This window comes from Salvelinus namaycush, chromosome 11 (genome assembly GCF_016432855.1).
Source record: "Salvelinus namaycush isolate Seneca chromosome 11, SaNama_1.0, whole genome shotgun sequence".
NCBI classification, from domain to species: Eukaryota; Metazoa; Chordata; class Actinopteri; order Salmoniformes; family Salmonidae; genus Salvelinus; species Salvelinus namaycush.
The window spans coordinates 18,193,738-18,214,226 of NC_052317.1; the positions used below are offsets into that span (position 1 = coordinate 18,193,738).

General features: G+C 46.4%; 1 protein-coding gene across 3 annotated transcripts in view; it reads right to left on the bottom strand.

Moving 5' to 3' along the window:
• Window positions 1–630: 630 nt before the first annotated feature.
• LOC120055878 (E3 ubiquitin-protein ligase RNF220-like) overlaps window positions 631–20,489 on the bottom strand; it is a 156,973-nt gene continuing 137,114 nt past the window's right edge. For all 3 annotated transcript variants that reach the window (XM_039003910.1, XM_039003909.1, XM_039003911.1), the window contains 6 exons: window positions 17,818–18,001; window positions 17,643–17,698; window positions 17,402–17,516; window positions 10,477–10,585; window positions 7,835–7,909; window positions 631–3,383 (listed from right to left, as the gene is read on the bottom strand). In XM_039003910.1, the coding sequence (XP_038859838.1) occupies window positions 3,312–3,383; window positions 7,835–7,909; window positions 10,477–10,585; window positions 17,402–17,516; window positions 17,643–17,698; window positions 17,818–18,001 (611 nt within the window). In that variant the 3' untranslated portion in view covers window positions 631–3,311. The remainder of the gene's footprint in view (window positions 3,384–7,834; window positions 7,910–10,476; window positions 10,586–17,401; window positions 17,517–17,642; window positions 17,699–17,817; window positions 18,002–20,489) is intronic.

Below are 20,489 nucleotides of genomic sequence, written 5' to 3' on the forward strand. Positions count from 1 at the left end.
CATCCTGACCCCCGACACGTTCATTAGTATGCGACAGCTGGAGATCGAATTTGAATATTGAAACAATGTTGCAAATGTCAGAGACAGACAGTAAGGTTTATCCACTGTTGAAAACGTAATGTTAGTCTAAAAGAAATGTGAGATAATGTCTAGATGCTTTTTATAGCGGAGATCATGTTTTTATATTGCCTGGCTGGATGAGACAGTGGATTGCGCAGTCAGATGGAACAGAGTAAACATGCATTTTAGCCGGTGGTATATTGTGGAATAAACACCGGCTGGAATGCGGGTTTTAACCAATCAGCATTCAGGATTAGACCCACCCGATATATAATAGACCAACAACCGCTCTACCAATAACAGCTGGTTTTCAGTTTTCCCCTCCCCACTCAGACCACTCCCAGACAGTCCTAGCAAAATTCTTTCTTGAGAAATTGCTCTTTGCTATTTTTTTTATTTTTGATCCGTTTTACTTGAAAACAATCATAGTTGTTATCCAGAAATTATTTGATATTGAGATAAAAACGGCTGCATTGGACCTTTAACTAGATTTATATTCCGGACCTAGAGAGTAAGGAGCAATGAGAACAATGAGTGATGGGCTCTGGGAATAAACGCAGCACGCGAGGACAACTTTCAGATTTACAATCATTTAATTAATGTCAAATGTAGTTTACAAACGGGAAAGACACGTACCATTTTCAAGAATATACAAAGACACAAATTATTTCACACAATCATCTTGTGCAATTTGTCATCTTTGGGGCAGGTTGAAATAAATCTCCAGTTGAAGGAACCACAGTGAGAGAAGAGCTTAACCCTTAATTCTCAAGTGTTGTGATGCAGATTCACAGAAGTCACAGCTCTTGTCTTGACACACAGGTGTAGTAAGCTTAAACATCCTATCACGGGTTCAAAGGTGACCCACACATACCTTAGCACAGCTTTAAGTGTTCATTTTCCTATGCATGGTTACCTGTACATGTGACCGCAAAGTAAAACTAGAACAAAAACCTATACATGTACTGTATGAACAGAGGTATTGGGAAAAGACTTTGTAACAACGTGGAACAATTCTACAGATCCTTTTGAGGTTCTATGAGCCTGTGATCATACCTTCTAACAGGCTGCTCCAAAACATACCCTTTATAGAAACAATACTGTACTAAAGATGTGTACTGCTTTTATGAAAACAAACCTGCTGTATGTCTACATTGTAGCAATCATTATCAAATAGTCACCATAAAATAGCATCTAAATCAACAATGGAGGGAGATGGTGAAATAATCTTAAACCTAAACCAATGCAATAAGCACTAAACTGGAGAAAGTTCTGAAAACAGTAGTCCATGAAGAGAAACCAGGTCTGGACTGAAATAAATATAAAAATCTTTGCATTTGTGACTAAAGTCTTCATCTATTATTCCCCTTCACGAAAAAATGGAAGCTTTCTGTACATGTGTTAATATATCTGCAGGGTTTCCGTTGGGGTTTGAATTCAGTCATAAACCTTTCATTTCTTTATTTTTTGTCAGCATACATCAATACAGACATCACAGGATACATAGTTTTACAAATACAAAGCACACCACCTTGCTGTGGGGTAGTGTTCAGTCACTGGTCTTGGGCAATCAGTTGGCCAACCCAACATGGCGGCCCACTCCTCTTTCCCTTACAGATGGGAAGGACCTGCCTTTACGAGTTGCCAGGTTGGAGCCTTTGCTGGGTAGCACAATGGAAGGAACACTCAAACATTTCTGGAGGAGAAGCGTTTTATGAGGCTTTATCAGAGCAGAGAACAAAACAGAAAACCAAAGTGATTAGTAAAGTGATATGATCAGGAACTGAGGAGGTGGGAGGTGGAGGTTAACAACTACGTTCCAGGTTGTGATTTTGAAAACAGCGTTGCAGTTCTGTAACAATTCAAAGCCATCATCTCTCCTAGTCTAGGGTTAGAGCCATTTGAATCTTTACATTCCATTCAAAAAACTAAATCAAAATAAACAATCTTGTTTTAGGTTTAAATCTTCTACAGATGTTACTGTATAGTTTAATGAAAAATGTACACCATCTAAACCTTGAATTTCTAATTGAGTAGTTTATTATTACTTTAAATGTATTCCTGTACAATGAAATAGAACTTCAACCTCAAGACGACAACATTGTTTTAAAAATACAGAGGGCTTTCTTTTTGTCCATTTTTTAAACATCATTCCTTTCCCCCCCTCACCAAAACTCAAAATAAAAACTGGACTTTAATAATATATACTTTGTGTGTGTATGTGTGCGTGTGTATGTGTGCGTACATATGTATACAAGTGTAACCTCTATGTCATTTACACACAACACTGTAAACATACACAGACTATTATACATGTGCTTGCACTGATTCTTGGGATTTGGTTGACTTCACTATAACACCACAACTGAAGGGAAAAGGATGTTGAAAAGAAGAAGAGGATCCCCTGGATGTTCTGAGGTTGTCAGTTTGGTTGAACGCTGAAAGAGTTGATTGTTTTCCTTTCCCCCTTACCAAGTCTTCAAGCAGGGTGAGACTACCGGTGGTCAGCTTAATATCTAGCTTGGCTGTCCCGATGGCTTGAACCAAGAGGGGTTTTCCACACAGAGGGAGTTACACCACCACCTCCTCCCACCTGAACACACCTCTCCGCAGGGATGATGGTGAGGCGAAGGGAGGGTGGCTCAGTGAGTAACACAGCAGTGTAGAGCTGGGTCGTCTGGGAGCTACAGTATCAAAAAACACAGAACCAGAAGTGTCAGCCAAGGTGGAGGGTATGTGACTGGACTAGACCACCCACCACTAGAGGGCAGGGTGGAGGGTATGTGACTGGACTAGACCACCCACCACTAGAGGGCAGGGTGGAGGGTATGTGACTGGACTAGACCACCCACCACTAGAGGGCAGGGTATCTGACTGGACTAGACCACCCACCACTAGAGGGCATCTGACTGGATAGATCATCCACCACTAGAGGGCAGGGTGGAGGGAGCCAGTGAGGGAGGGGTGGTTGGTTAGTCATTCTGAGAACACTCAGTCATAATGAACTACTTGGTTAGGTTCTGTCCAAATGGTTGGTTGGTTGGTTGGTTGATCAGTCAGTCCTCCCCTGGTCTGAAGAGTCATTCAAGACATCAGTAATCTTTTGAAGCTCTGAGGGGGGCTTCACAAACCCAGGCTCACGCAAGGTCAACAAAAACAAATACTGAGAGAGCAAATGGAAATATAAAGAGGAACAAATGGAGGGAGGAGGGGTTGGAGGTGTAGGCCGGTCAGGGCAGGCGCCGTCTTCTTCACATGTAGACGCGCCTTAGATCTCCTGGCGAAGTGATGGTGTTGCATTGTGGGCAGAGTTTCTTGTTTCCCTGTGGGACAGCGAGAGAGAGAGGAACATGTCATTGTTGAGGCCACAATATGAGCAGTTGAGGGTTTCAGCAAAGCATAGAGAATGCATAGGTCCGTATACCACCCTGGTGAAATAGTATGCAGTACTTAGACTGACAGTACAGAGATGGTCCTGTAATAAACTCAGCAATAAATGTCCTCACTGTCAACTGCGTTTATTTTCAGCAAACTTAACATGTATAAATATTTGTAAGAACATAAGATTCAACAATTGTGACAAACTGAACAAATCCACAGACTTGTGACTAACAGAAATTGAATAATGTGTCCCTGAACAAAGGGGGGGGGGTTAAAATCAAAAGTTAGTATCTGGTGTGGCCACCAGCTGCATTAAGTACTGCAGTGCATCTCCTCCTCATGGACTGCACCAGATTTGCCAGTTCTTGCTGTGAGATGTTACCCCACTCTTCCACCAAGGCCCCTGCAAGTTCCTGGACATTTCTAGGGGGGAATGGCCCTAGCCCTCACCCTCTGATCCAACAGGTCCCAGATTCCTCAATGGGATTGAGATCCAGGCTCTTCGCTGGCCATGGCAGAACACTGACATTCCTGTCTTGCAGGAAATCACTCACAGAACGAGCAGTATGGCTGGAGGCATTGTCATGCAGGAGGGTCATGTCAGGATGAGCCTGCAGGAAGGGTACCACATGAGGGAGGAGGATGTCTTCCCTGTAACGCACAGCGTTGAGATTGCCTGCGATGACAACAAGCTCAGTCTGATGATGCTATGACCCTCCACCTACAAATCAATCCCACTCCAGAGTACAGGCCTCGGTGTAACGCTCATTCCTTCGATGATAAACGCGAATCCGACCATCACCCCTGGTGAGACAAAACTCCGACTCGTCAGTGAAGAGCACTTTTTCCCAGTCCTGTCTGGTCCAGCGATGGTGGGTTTGTTTCCATAGGTGACATTGTTGCCAGTGATGTCTGGTGAGGACCTGCCTTACAATAGGCCTACAAGCCCTCAGTCCAGCCTCTCTCAGCCTATTGCGGACAGTCTGAGCACTGATGGAGGGATTGTGCGTTCCTGGTATAACTCGGGCAGTTGCTGTTGCCATCCTGTCCCTGTCCCGCAGGTGTGATGTTTGGATGTACTGATCCTGTGCAGGTGTTGTTACACATGATCTGCCACTGCGAGGACGGTCAGCTGTCCATCCTGTCTCCCTGTAGCGCTGTCTTAGACGTCTCACAGTACCGACATTGTAATTTATTGCCTTGGCCACATTTGCAGTCCTCATGCCTCCTTGCAGCATGCCTAAGGCACGTTCATGCAGATGAGCAGGGACCCTGGGCATCTTTCTTTTGGTGTTTTTCAGAGTCAGTAGAAAGGCCTCTTTAGTGTCCAAAGTTTTTATAACTGTGACCTTAATTGCCTACCGTCTGTAAGCTGTTAGCGTCTTAACAACCGTTCCACAGGTGCATTAATTGTTTATGGTTCATTGAACAAGCATGGGAAACAGTGTTCAAACTTTTTACAATGAAGATCTGTGAAGTTATTTGGATTTTTACGAATTATCTTTGAAAGACAGGGTCCTGAAAAAGGGACGTTTCTTTTTTTGCTGAGTTTAGATCAAAACAACCACATCAGTACAGAACGGGTATAAAACCACATTCAGCCACATTCATGTATAGATCCCTACACATGCCTCCGTCAGTGACAGACGGCCTACAGTGGAGCATCAAAGCCGGCTCATCATCCTGTTCCAAGGTTCCTGCTCTGCTCTCTCCCACTTTGAATCACTGCCATCTCCTATAAAGCTGTGTACAGGGTGTAATTAAAAGGCAGTGGGTGCAGGAGCTGAGAGCAGGGCAAGGTGAGCTGTGTGGTCTCCTCTCTCTCTGTGCCACACGAGGTGCTGCTGCCCCGAGTGGAGAGAGACGGCGACTGCCACGGCAGGAGGGAGGGCTGCCACACAACCATACAGTCTGCCAACCGAGCAATCTAACTGGGCCCAGATTCACAAAACACTTCTTACGCAACAACTTCTTTTTTTCTTAAGAAACTTAAGTGCAATTCCTTAACAATATCTTAAGATATGATTTTCTTATGAACTTCTCAAATATCTTCTTACAAGATGTTTGTTGCTAGGCAACCAATTTAGCTAGCTATCTAGCTAGCAATGGCAATCCCGTTAGCATATTTCATACTGAAATGGCCGTTCTAAAACATGTTCTTGGGTTTAAAATAATCAATACTGAAACTTTGTGAGTGAATTAAACATGCTTTCATGAGCTTATTCTCTCACTGCCCAGAGTTTAAGACAATGGTTTAGCTATCTTGGAAGTAAGAACAAATCCAAGAAATGTATTTTCAAGAATTATATTGAACTGTTTGCTTAAGGAGAAACATAAGAAATAGCGCAATAACATTTTCAAGAACCTTTTTGAGGAATAGCACATTTGCTTTACTTTCTCCATAAGTCTATAGTTAAGGGAAAAATGCAGTTAAGAAGAAATGTCTTAAGGTTTTGTGAATCTGGGCCCTGAACCCTTACCCTGGCATGTATCCGACCTGGGTTCAAATTTGTTTTCCTTCAAATATTTTGAGCGTTTGATTGAGCCTGCCAAGTGTCATCTAGCTGAACCCCTCCCCCTACAAGTGCTGACACCAGGTCAAACATGAAAGACATGTAGACTACCTGCTTTCACTGCTCTCCTGTCACCGACTCATTAACAGGAAAGAGGAATGAGAGTTATGGGGAAGGTTACTGGAGCCAAACTGTGAAGAGGTATAGTCTACTACCCGTGTGTGTGCTCAGAGTGAGAGTCAACTTCCAGCACACAGGGACCTGTGTATGTAAAGTCTGAGAGATACTCGCTGACTGACCTGGGATCTATCTGGCTAACGGTTCTTGTCAGAGTATGCAGAGGACACAGTGGGAGTTACTGGACTAGGGGGCAGAGTTCATACACTGAGCCCTGACACACTGATGTGGTGGGATGGGTTAGCCCTGCGTGTGTGTGTGTAAACCTGAGTGCACAGGGTTAGGCCCTGGCTTGTAGAAAGGGGTAAATAAATCTCCGCCAGACAAGGCAGCACACAGCTGTTAGCAAACAGTCTCTGTGCTGCCAGAACCAGGAGTCGGAGGGCAGCTGGGGGCCCGAGCAGCTCTCACACCACGGTGCAAAGAGGATTTGTGGCTCCCAACAGGTTTGCTCATGTCTAGAAATGACCAGGCTAAGGAGATGGCGGGTGGCCTTGAGTAGAGGTGGTCTCCATAACAGCAGCATGCAGTAACACAAAAACTGTTAGGGAGTCTTGGATCAAGCCCAAACTGGTAAGCTCTCGTTGTCTAAACAGCCTACAGGTTCATTTTGAAAGTGAATAAAACCAGACACACTAGCTACCGTACCAGCCGCCTTCTTATATTCTTATACACTAAGAACCCCCCCCCCCCCCCCCCCCCCCCTTCACCCCCGTCCTCTACCCTGCACCCTGGCAACCAGGTTCCAGCAGGTCCTTTCTTTCTTTTCTTCATATAAAATAAAAGAGTTATCTGATCTTAATGAGCCTGGTGTACGGTGTGGCCAGCTGCCGTGCTCTATTAAACTCAGAAAAAAGGTCTGATGGTTACACGCATTTACTTTGATCAAGATGAGGGGAGCCCTGAAGCACAATGCTTGTATTGCTGTCTTCGGGCAACATTTGAATGCCCACATTAGGAACAAGCTGCTGCAGCAGGCACACATTTGTTATCCACCCCTCAGACTTCCCCTTCCCCCTCCCACCACACAGCAGCATATTTAATATATTGGGTATTGGAGGAGGATGAGGGGGGCTGACCTGTGGCTGGGAAACATTTTCTTATGAATTGCTGCCGTGTGTAGTAGCAAAAAACAGGAGAAGAGGATGAGGGAGTGCCTTAGTGACAACAAATCTTCTCCAAAACATACAGCAGAGATCCTGGAGGTTTCGCTGCCTGGTTGGGCCTACTGTACTGTACAATAAGGGGTTAATGAGTTAGGTGGGACTCACTACTGTGTTTGTAAAGAGAGGAGAAGAGGTACTTACACCCTTGTGGTCAGATGCGACAAAATGATTTAAATAATTTACTTAATTATCCAAAGCTTCCACTGGCTAATCACTGACCAACGACCAAATTACAAAAAAGGAATAACAAAACAAACAGCTCAAGAGTGTGGGTGTGTGTTAAGTTTATGTGTTTACACCTAAGAGGGTATAATTCAGAGGTTAGAGTAGACCTCTTTGCTTCAGGGTTGTGAGTGAGTGAGTGAGTGTGAGTGAGTGTGAGAGAGAGTGAGTGTGAGAGTGAGAGAGAAGTGGGAAGTTCACTCACTATGAAACTGTTCTATAATCAGTGGCTGTAATGTGATGAAGTAGTGTTGCCATGCAACAGCAGTGTTGTGATGTGTTGTGGAGGCTGGGTGTTGGGTGTTGGGTTCTCACCAGAGTCCTGAGCCAGCATTCCTCACAGTGGACGTGCCAGCACTGGATGGAGGTGAGGGGCATCGTGTACGAGTCCTGCCACAAGGGGGGAGACAGAAGATTAGCATAACAGTTTAAAGGGGAACTGTGTGGACTGACACAAATGGACACAAACGCACGGTTGCAGGCACACACGGCACAACACTGGACAAGTCTTGACGAACGACGGCACCAAACCAAAGCACCAGGCAGCACAGCTAGAAGCACAGGCAGGGAGGAGGGAGGCGGCCAGCCCAGAGAGCAGACGGGCAGAGGGAAGGAGGGTGGATGAGCACAGAGAGCCTTACCCTCCGGAGCGGGAGCAGCCGTTTAATCCCGCCGCCGCTGCAGCCCATAACGTAGCCTCTATACAAACAGTAAATGCTCAGCGGGGGGAGGGGCTTTGAGCTCTCAGCAACCCGCCTCTCATTTGGCGCTGTTACCGCGAGGGCCCGCCCCCATTGGCCCAGATTCTTGTCTTCAGCCCTGTCTGTTTGGAATCTCTTCCTCTGTAGGGAAGTACAGAGGGGGCACTGCTGAGCACTAGAATGTGGCGGACTACAAAGCATAGAAAGAAACGGGTACGGACGGACTGGACTGGACGGACACCGACACATGCACTCACACACACACAACATCAGGCGGCACTGGAGAGAGAGGCCTATAAGAGTTTCTGTTGCAGATCTTGTGATGTGTTTGAGACTTGTGGCAGGCTCTGGTCAAAATAAGCTATAGATCATTTTACAGGCCAGAATATGCTCTTTCTATGAAATGTACTGAAACAGAACAGGGAACACTGAATGTGAAGATGATGTGAAATCCAATGCATCCATCTAGTGTCCAGTTCCATAAAGCAACAGTAGGAGGTGGTAGAGATTCACTGACAAGGACCCTGCTGAGGTGGTCTGCCTGTATGATGCTTTAACAAGTGTTCAGATAACACAGACTACAAACAAACTCCTTGACGAGCTTGTAGAGAAAGATCCTCAACTCTACTGCCTAACAAGCCCATGCCATTTTGTGTTTCAAAATGAGTGATGAGGTGTAAGCAGTCAAATATAACTCCGGACCAACTTTGTTGGTGGGTTAGAAGTTCAGGTCATTGCATAGATTATTTCCTCACCCTTCTAAAAAATGAGAACAAAACCCAGTCAACAAACAGGTGTGAAGAGCTTCTTCACTCCTCAGCCTGGCTGAGTGAGATTTGTGACGGGAGGAGACGACAGTAATGACAAATGAGCTTTACGATGGTCACCGGAGGGCAGGAGTTATCAATATGCATCCATTCTCCTCTCCTGTCTGTCACCCCGGGGCTGAGACAACCTTTAGGAGGGGCAGGCGTCAGTAATTGCTTGCTTTTCACAGTCGTGGGCCGGGGCCAGGGGTTGCCAAGGCATCTGGCATCTTCACTCATCCTGCAGGGTGGGTGGGGTCTAAGTACCACCACAACACACTCTCAGAACACCTCTGAAAGGATTCTGATTGGTCAGGTGTGAGATGTTGTTCATCCATGTTGTCTGATTCTCTCTCAGACCAGAACAGCTGAGCCAGTCATTAGGGACATGACAGATAATCAACTCTCAAGGAAGTGGATGCATTGATGGATGTCAATCACCAAGGTGACATCAATAACTAAAAGACAGGAGTTAACTTATTGACGACCCCCCCCAAATGATAATGAACCATCAGTTGAAATGGTCAGAGAAACTCCTCAAAGCTGCAGGGTGGTAATTGGCCAATTCAGTGGGCTGGTTCCAACTGGGGCTCCAAAGTTATACGACAGTTGGTGCAACAGAATCTCTCTGACACACACATCAGGGGGCAGGGAGGGAGGAGGGCTGACTTTCAGGCCATGCAGGAATCACTTCAACCACCAGACAGTGAACGTCAACACAAAGCCTCTGCCTGCACACCACAACGCAGCATCCCTAATGGCACACTAGTCCCTATATAGTGCACTACTTTTGACCAAAAAGTAGCGCTCTATTGCAGGCCTCCCGAGTGGCGCAGTGGTCTAAGGCCACTAGAGATTCTGGGTTCGAGTCCAGGCTCTGTAGCAGCCGGCCGCGACCGGGAGACCTATGGGGCGGCGCACAATTGGCCCAGCGTCGTCCGGGTTAGGGGAGGGTTTGGCCGGCAGGGATGTCCTTGTCTCATCGCGCACTAGTGACTCCTGTGGCGGGCCGGGCACAGTGGACGCTGACACGGTCACCAGGTGTATGGTGTTTCCGCCGACACATTGGTGCGGCTGGCTTCCGGGTTAAATGGGCATTGTGTCAATAAGCAGCGCGGCTTGGCTGGGTTGCGTTTCGGAGGACGCATGGCTCTCGGCCTTCGCCTCTCCCAAGTCCGTACGGGAGTTGCAGTGATGAGATAAGACTAACTACCAAATGCATACCACAAAAATGGGAGAAAAAAAGGGAATAAAAAATAATAATTTAAGTTTAAAAAAAGTAGCGCTCTATAAAGGGAATAGGGTACCATTTGGGAGGCACCCCAAGAGTTGGTATACTAGTGGATGGGCGGGTTGCTTGGGTTCAAAAACTCTTATGGTAGACATGCATAGAGACAGAGAGAAAAGCACATGGAAGGCCAGAGAAGAAAGGAGTGTAGTGGTTCCTTACCATGCAGATGAGACACTTATATCTGTCCCCTCTGAGGATCTGTTTCTCCAGCTCCCGGATACGAGCCTTTAGTGCTTCGAACGTGGTGGCTGTCGAGCCCTCTGTGATCCTGTAAAGAAGAAAAGCTGGGGTTGGGTCACAGTGACACTCAAAGAGAAAGGATCAGTACAATTACATAATTGAATCTCTTGTTTTAACTCTTCGGGAGCAGCACTGCAGGGATGAAAAGGCCAAGGTATTTGGTGGCCATTTTATGCGTTCATTCTTAATCTTCTACCCCAGTCCCAGTATCTGATTGATTTGAGATTGTTCCTGGTCAAGTTTTTCATTCAGTCCTTGCTTGTCAGGACACCGAGCTGTCTTTATACTGTGCATGACACGTCCCTATTCAACAGCTGTCTATCTGTCTGTATCCTCCCAGGTCCTATCCCTACACTGACTGACCCAGGATTTACAGCTCCCTCACCTCTCAGGCCCTCCACTAAATATCCCCTGATTAATGCCCCTGCCTGGAGAATGTACATTTAAAACTGTCCTGCAGCATATGAACGAGCAATAACTAAGTCAATATGGCCGTCAGTGATTGCCCGGGACGCGGCGCTGGCCAGATGTTTATGGTGATCCGCTTATTTTCCAGCCAGATGGAGCGCTGATCTACAATATTGATTTACTATTGGACCAGCTCTCAGCGGGAGGCAGAGCGCTCCCCCACTCCGATTAGTGGTCGGTCGGAGGGCCCATTGCCTCGGCTACCTATGGCTTCATTTATTATACTACCGGCCTTGTGTGGTTGTTCAATGAGGAGTGAGGGCTCTGAGGACCACATACACAGTACAGGAGAAGAGATAGACAGGCTACTTACCTAGGGCGATAGCTACATTGAATAAAGCACTGTTTTTGTCTTTTCATATAGAGATACTTACACCAATGTCATGTTTTCTTAACGGAAGGTTGCATCATTTGAGTTAAGCCGAATATGACTTCAAGACCTTGAATGTTCCTTTGTCTCGTGTTAGTCCAATTAAATGCAGCTGATTGTGACTCAAGTCAACTTGAAACTCCTTTGACTGGACAGAGACCTTGGCCACAGAAAGGAGAGGCCAGTCATTGTCTCCTGTCCTGTGACACCATGGCAATAAAGCTTTAAAATCTCCTCTTATTAGTGAGGAGCTTGTAAAAAGGCATTTAGTCTTGATTAGCGTGCCTGCTTATAAAGCAGCCCCAGAAGCGCTGTCCTCCGTAGCCTGCTGTTTTCCCTTTTAACAGCTTCATAAATCCCTGCGGTGGTTCACTCAACCAACACTGTCATTGGGCCGCACGGAGTAAAACTTTTCCCTATAAAGACCAGCCCTTCTCTTGTCTCTTTCTCAGACACGAGGCGGGTTGACAATGAATATTCATTTAGCCAGTGATTTATAAGAAACCACATTCTAAAAGTTATTTAATTCCCTCGTGCAATAAAAGGGGGTTTTAATCTTTTTTTATGTGGAGGGCTGAGCCGGAGTGTGTGTGTGCCCCTGGTTTACTACACACTAGGCAGAGGGGACTGGATTACCTCACCGGGCTGAAAGTAATCAACCATTTGATGACTGTATCAGGGGGGCCAACCCCAACCAAACCCCAACCCAACCACAGACAGGCAGGCTGGCTGGACATCAGGCATGCACTGCATTACTAAACTGGATCATAGCAATTATTAGTACTATCTATATACCACTTTCAGCATACCTAGACATAATGACTCCCTGTCATTGTTACAGCTCTACCTCATTCTATTGTCTTCATGGATAGGTAACCGTGTCTTTACTAGGCATAAGCCTGTGTATAAAGTATTACAATTTAGCTTGACTGGTAAAGGAAGATGGTCTACGCAGTTCACGTTTCGCTAAACTTTTTCTTAGACTCCAAACTACTATCATTTGTAATGCTACACCTGAAAAATCCATGTTATGATAGTGGCTTATAATATACCAGACAACCTGTGCTAAACTTGAAATTATTTATAAGATGAGTTATTGGCTATACGTTATGCTAAGGGAAATACAAGTAAGGTAAACATTGTGGCCATAAAACATGGCCGTGAATCAGGCCTGGGCTAGGTTTCTGACCACAGTGGGACTCTGTGGGGCACTGAAGCTGTAGTAGCCTTGAGTACAGATAAAACATTACAAGACTTACAATCTAACCTGAAATACTACATCATGCAAAGAGGTCCCTGGCTGCTACACCAGCTCTGTGTAGCTGGGACACTACAAGTCTTTGGAGGACTACCTGGGCTTGTGTTCAGAAGGGCACCGTTTCAGAAGTTCTCCCTACTGAACACAATCCCTGAAGCAACAGAAGGGGAAGATGGAGCAGGAGAACAGCTTACTAATATTGAGTTGCACCCCCACCCCTTTTGTCCTCGGAACAGCCTCAATTCGTTGGGGCATGGATTCTACAAGGTGTCGAAAGCATTCCACAGGGATGCTGGCCGATGCTTCCCACAGTTGTGTCAAGTTGGCTGGATGTCCTTCGAGTGGTGGACCATTCTTGATACACACGGGAAACTGTTGAGCGTGAAAAACCCAGCAGCATTGCAGTTCTTGACACAAACCAGTGCACTTGACATAAGTCTTTTTGTCTTGCACATTCAACTGGTCAGTCTATGTCATGGAAAGAGTTTTGTACACTCAGTGTATGTCATCTCAGCGGTGATCCTCCCCTCTGACCACTACAGGATGGAAAGCGAGAGAGAAAGAAATAGAGAAAGGGAGAAAGAGAGAGAGAGGGAGCTCGTCCTTCTTCCCCGTTAAGTGTTCTTTGTTCAGTCTGAATGTGAGCGAGAGGCTGTGCCTCACGCCCATTTCTCATTTGATTAGCCGGCCTTGCTAGGCTCCCTGCCCCCCCCCCCCCCCCTCCCTGGGCCTCTGCCCCCCTGCAATCCATCTCCATCAGCCCGTTATCTTCATCTAGCGTCCACCTATATCCCAGGCTTTCATCTCTCAGGCAGGGAGAGAGGCAGGCAAGGAGGGCCAGTGGTGGCCTCCTGAGCACACTACTGGCTGGTGTAATTACAGTTAGATACGGGCGAAAGGGAAGAGGAGAGACCCAGGGGACTGAAAGCCTTTTACAATGGGGATTAATCCACGTCCAGCTCCTTCCCCATTCACCCATTTAATTCTGTCATCTGTACATACAACATCTTTGTGTGATAGGCCTATGCAAAAATGGACGTTGAATTTACAAACCCTCGGAAACTCAAATGTAGATTTACATATAAAAACGTGAATACTGTTGAAGACTAAGATCAAGTCAGAACATAGGTCTAGTTAACAAAACCCACACATTCCAACAAAAATGTAAATGATATCTATGGAGAGTGGGACATCGCTATTTTTTTTTTTAATGTAACCTTTATTTAACTAGGCAAGTCAGTTAAGAACAAATTCTTATTTACAATGACTGCCTACTTGTAAAGCCCCCCCCAAACCCGGACAATGCTGGGCCAATTGTGCGCCGCCCTATGGGACACCCGATCATGGCCAGTTGTGATACAGCCCGGGATCAAACCCTAAGTGCCTTAGACCGCTGTGCCACTCGGGAGACTTACAGTCCATGGCTGCCTCAGCTTGGTTAACTAAGGCCTTAACTAAACTGACACCAGAAATAAAAGTCCCAACTGATTTCTTCAGCTCCAGCCATATGTATGTGAGGATGGTCTTCGATGGCTATAGGGGGAGGGCTCCTCTCTCTCACAGGGTCCGAAGGGGGAGAGGCAGAGGAGGAGGGAGGGGGTTGGGTAGAGTCATCACATATAAATTGAGGACAGATTCAATTATTTGCGGAGCTACATGGAAATCTCTGCCATTGTTTCAAGTTGAGCATGAAATTTTGCAGCAATCACATTGGCGGCATTGGAGAGCTCATTTATCTTGTTTGGGAACGAGTGGGGCTGGAGACCCCGATGCCAAGAGATCATTACCCATCTGCGATGAGATCAGAGATTTCACTACCGCAAAACGCACGAGCGCACACACCGAATCAACGTAACGAAAGGAGACATATCTCATTTTCATCTGGGATCGAGGGCTGAGAAAAGCCATACGCATTTTGCAAACAGTAAAGTTGTTCCTCTGAAATCATTCAATCCCTTATTTGGACTCTTTAAAAGGATTCTCACATTAAGTCTCTTTTCCATCAGGAAATTGCCCATAAAACCCTGCATGCCCATTTGTTTTCTAGATTTTGGCACAGAAGTCAGAATGTAACAACATACAAGCAACATTGTACTGTTGAGGAATGAATGACGTCAACTCATGTACTTATTATTATTATTTCTTTCTTGTCTTGTCTATGACAATAGTAAAAATAATCAAACAGGCTTGTTCCTCCCAATGAGCCAACAGACAGTAAGGAGGGACTGTTAAACTATTATTCCCGGAAGAACCCTTCTCTCTGTTTTTGACAAATGACATCTCCCGCCGTATAATACAATACCCTCCCAACATCCTGTGGAACCTGATCAAATAAGGCCTAGCAGAAAACAACGGCAGGCAGGGAGAAAAACGCTAAATATCTGTCAGAAATATAGGTTCAGCTGGAGAGTTACTGTGACTGTCTGTAGATACATCCTGAATGGCACCCTATTCCCTACATAGTGCACTACGTTTGACTTTCTTTTCCCCATAGGGCACAATCAAAAGTAGTGCACTATACAGGGAATAGGGTGCCATTTAAGACGCAAAGTCAGTGCTCCAAAGCAGACTGGTTGGTAAACCTCTCCCTCTCTCTGCCTGATGGAAATATGATATTAAATAAACAGGTGTGTCACGTCTGGAGCAGAGCAGCCGATAGCTAAGCTAATAAAGCTGATTCAGGGGGCAGGCAGGAGGCCCTTCTCATGGCTAAGGCCTACTCTTCCTTCTGTCTGACAACCAGCAGGAGTGATCTATGCCCAGTTCGCCTAACACGCCTAATACCCCTACTCCTTCATATAATGGCAGAGCGGTATTCTCTCTCTTTGGCGAGTGTGTGTCTGGGTGTCTCTGAGGGCGAGCGTGTGCGTGTGTACGAGAGGGGAGGCAGAGAGTTTGAACATAGTTACAGCGATGAATCAATCTCCTAAGCTGTCATGCTTCTGGCCTCACCACTTAGGGAACAATCCCCCGTCTAGCTTCAAGCTGACACGGACAGACATCTACACACCACAAACTCACTATTCCTACACACTCCCTTTTGCCTAAACCCCTACACCGTTTTCCTGATGGACACAAGGCTTTCCCTCCCTATCCCACAGACAGTCACTGTGTTTACATCTCTCGGTCGGTCTGTCTGCCACACAGACAGATCATAATGACGCTGCCACAGAGCATGTACTGATGAATTCATCCCCCCACTCTGCACACACACACATTTATCCTGGGTACATACACCTTCAACCAGGGGAGAGGGAGGAAGAGATCGGACCAGATACGTGATCACAGTGCACCGATGAGCCCAGATCAGGTCTACGTCCCAAATGGGACCTTATTCCCTTCATGGTGCAGTACTTTTCTATGGGCCCTGGTCAAAAGCAGTGCACTATGTATGGAATAGGGTGGTGCCATTTGGGACGCAGTCGAGATCAATGCATCTCAAGCTGCTCTGATTATGCACCAGTTCAGTTCTCCAACAGCAGGCTGATATTTAATATGTGGCCAGAGCAACTCTTCTCCGATAACTGAGCAATGAAGCATTTAGCCTGCCGGGGAGGCAGACAGGCAGGGCAGCCCTGCCAAGAGGACACAGTCAGTGGAGACGTGTGTGTGTGTGCGGCTATGGGTGTTAACAGGAAGTAGTTGTGTTTGTGGATTTATAAAACACTTGCTACGATGGTACTACTACTACTACGCCCTTCACAGGAAGTCAATGATGATGGCGGCTGAGGGAGAATAAGAAATGGAGCCGTGTGGCTGCTTTGTTGAAACCAAAACATACATTTATCTCAGTCAGAGTGAGCAGTGCTGGGGACACTGAGGAAAGGAAACAGTCAAATGAGATGTGAAGAAGGAGTGAGAAAGAAGAGACAGACAGATTGTGATAGAAGGCAGTTTCCGACCCGTGGCCACATTTAAGATAGGGGTGGGGGAAACTGAAGCAACTGAGCCAAAATGGAGAGCAAGAGGAGGAATATGCCAGACATGCAGAAGCAAGCAATCAACAAAAGTCCCCCTCCCTCTCTCCACTAGCTGTGCTACTCTGACCCCAATTACCCATTCAGAGGGGCTGGCCATGCTTCCGGGCACCGCTTGTCGGGGAATATGGAAGAGGACACGGAGATGAGGGAATTAGAGAGGCTGCCCTTTACCATGCACAGATTATTCACATTTATCTGGTGCTTGGTAAGGAGGCAGGGGAGACGGTGTTTCTACTACACTAGGAGGTCTGCCAGCCTGCTACTTCTCCCCAGGCCCAGTGTGTGTGTGTGTGTGTATGTGTGCACCACCTTCCACTAAGTGAACACTCCTGGAGGATGGTAGAGCAGCAGCTAGGCAAACAATTCCACATGATTAGGTTGTAATGAATTGGGGAGGTAGCCGGCTAGGTAGCAAAAGGGGGAGGTAGTGTGTGGGGTGATATTAGGATTCCTGCGTGGTGCTGTGTGTCTGGCCCAGATGGAGCACACAGCTACAGAGAGGGATCAATATGGTGGGACCCTCCTGTGATCAGACCAGGGGATGAAGAGACTTCGCTAGATTCACCACAGGAGGAAAAACTGACCACACAAAATGCATCATTTATGCCATAACAGGCCAGGCGTAGGAAGGAAAGAAACTCATCTGAGAGTAATAGAAACGTGATATGAGAGGGCTGGGGGAGGCAGTGGTTGGATTTCAGCCTGGCAGGTGTGTGTGTGTGTGGGGGGGGGGTTTAAGGGGCTGAGAAGAGAGGGTATGATTCTTACTTCTCTATTTCGCTGTTTTTACAGGTCCGGGGCGCGTTGGAGGATGAGCAGGCGGCGTTGGGCTCCTGAGGCGGCTGCTGCTTGCTGCTCTCCCCGTTGCTCGTAGAGGGCATCTCTGCAGAGAGAGAGAAAGACGGGGAGATATTAGCACCGACGTCAACATTCATCAATACGGTCGAAAAATGTCAATAAGGTAACCATAAATACAGAGGATGACATCTTGTTTCAAGCCTCAACTCACCATCACTGGCCCATTTGGAGAACTCTGGCGTTATTCTGTTGGATGGCATTCCGCCACTGGAAGAGCAGAAAGAAACACAATGCTATGTCTTGAGAAGGAGCACAACGCCACAAAGCAGAAGGTGACAATAGAGTAGAGTTTACTAGCGTACAGTAGAGTAGGAGTGAGAACATACTTCAACACCGCCCCGCGCAGGGCCTCCCGTTCTTTGGCTTCTCCCTGGTCCTCTCCGGAGCAGGGAATGATGTCTGCCTCTGTGTACTGGGCCTTGCCGTACTCCAGTGTGTCGTCTCCATCCACGTCCAGGTCGGCGTCGCTGTCGTGGTTCTCCTTTGTGCTGCACATGGCAAAGCCTGTTCCTGAGGAGATGGAGGGAGGCGAAAGAGGAGGGGGGGCAGAGGTGGGCGTCAGTGTCTAGGCTCTTTCAGACCATGCAACCTTTGTCAATGTTGAGGAGGAAAATAACCATGTGTGTAAATACTGTACATACCAGGGGTACTCAACTACTATTTGGGAAGACCCAGAAATGTCCTAGGTGGCAAAGGTCTGGATGGATGTCATTTATCGGCGTAGTAACAAACCCCCACCTCGCAACCCATGGGACCCCTGTTCAAACTGTTCACACCCCTCTTGTTGGTGGAGAGAACATTTTGCAGTTTTAAAGGTCATTTCCTTCAAATCTACACATTTTCCCATGTCTTATGTGAGTTCATATGATACCCGAAGTGACTCAACAAAATCAATGGGGCCCCCGGGGGATCAAGGCCCATGGGCACGTAATCTGACCATGATAACCACAAGATTTAGATAGCTAGATAGGCTACTAGTTGATAAACTAGGCATTTCTGATAGGTTATCCAGAGTGACTTACAGTAGTGACAGAGCTGGTGGAGTACATCTAGTTTATCAGCATTTAACACCCCCGTAGTGAGTGCATACACTTTCATCTGTACTCGTCCCCCGTGGGAATCGAACCCACAACACTGGCGTTGCAAGTGCCATGCTCTACCAACTGAACTACACAGGAGCCCGTTCTGGGTCCGGATGCTTACCACCAGTTGAGTATGGCTGGTATACTACACAACCGCTGAAACATTCATTTCTGTCATTTCAGATGGGATGACATTGCAAACCAGGCCTCCAACAAACAGTAGCCTTTCCTCTAAGACCCGGTCTGCCTATCCCTCTCTCTAAACATGTAGACCAGCAGGGTAACAAAGATCTGAGTTAGTCTATTAAACCTGCTGGTCAAGCACATTGATTGAAATGGACATGTTGAGATGCTGCCATCTCTCCCTCCTTTCCTGTGAAGTATTGTTGGCCAGGTGAGGCTGTCAGCGGCAGACAGAGGGAGGGGGGCTGTCTAGAAGAAAAAGAAACGCACACCTATTTAGGCGAGGTGCTGACTAGCGGAGTAGAAAACTTGAAAATAAAAGGAGAGCCGCACACTCTAGGAGCTCAGATGCAAAAAATGTAATATCCAACGTTTTGACAGCTAAGCTGTCTTCATCAGGGTATAATCACAAACACTGCGGGATGACTCATTTATATAGTGTCAAAAGACACACAGGTGTCTGTAATCATGGCCAAGAGTGGCCTAATATCATTGGTTAATTCTCAAATATTAAAATGGCATACCAAGAATAGCATACAAAAAACAATTGGATAGCATACGATCATAGATTCATTTTATACTACACAAGCTTACAAACAATTACAATGGCAAAGTCACAATAATCACAAGAATGGCTCAGATCAAAGTCCACGTTGAGACCAAAGGGAGCAAGGGTCTTTAAGTTAAAGATCCAGGCAGCCTCTCGTTTTAACAATAAATTATCAAGGTCACCCCCTCTCCTAGGGAGGGTGACATGTTCGATGCCAATATAACGCAGAGACGAAATCGAGTGGTTTACTTCCAAAAAGTGGGCCGCAACTGGGTAAGTCAAGTTTTTGCACCTTAAGGTGCTACGATGCTCTGAGATACGTACTTTTAATTTGCGCTTTGTTTTACCCACATAATTTTTACCACAAGGACAAGTTATCAGATAAATAACTGCCTTAGTGGAGCACGTAATAACACCTTTGATTGGGATCGATTTCCCTGTTTGTGGGTGTTTGAAGGATCTGCATTTATAAGTGCTATTGCATTGAGCACAGCCACTACACTTGTAATTTCCATCCAGTAGGGGCGCAAATAGACGTTGTTCAGGAATATCTTGGGGTGGTAAATCAGAGTGTACCAATTGGTCTCTGAGATTTCTGCCCCGCGAGAATACGTAGACTTTGATCTGAGCCATTCTTGTGATTATTGTGGCTTTGCCATTGTAATTGTTTGTAAGCTTGTGTAGTCTAAAATGAATCTATGATCGAATGCTATCCATTTGTTTATGTATGCTGTTCTTTGTATGCCATTTTAATATTTGAGAATTAACCAATGATATTAGGCCACTCTTGGCCATGATTACAGACACCTGTGTGTCTTTTGACACTATATAAACGAGTCCTCCCGCAGCGTTTGTGATCATACCCTGATGAAGACAGCTTGGCTGTCAAAACGTCGTATATTACATTTTTGCATCTGAGCTCCTAGAGTGTGCGGCTCTCCTTTATTTTCAAGAGGGAGGGGCTGTGTCAGCTGCCAATGGCTGGTTATCTGGTTATGGGGGCTGACTGACTGGCTGTAGGTCTGACTGGCACCTCTATAAACCCTGTGATGAGCGGCTCGCCAGACAAACTCCTGCTGCTGTCTGACTGGCCCTTTCAGCTCCACTTAGGGCCCTGCCTCTCACCTTGCCTGTGCTGCCATTGAGAGACACACAGTGCTGGGTGCTGATTGAGTGGTCAGGG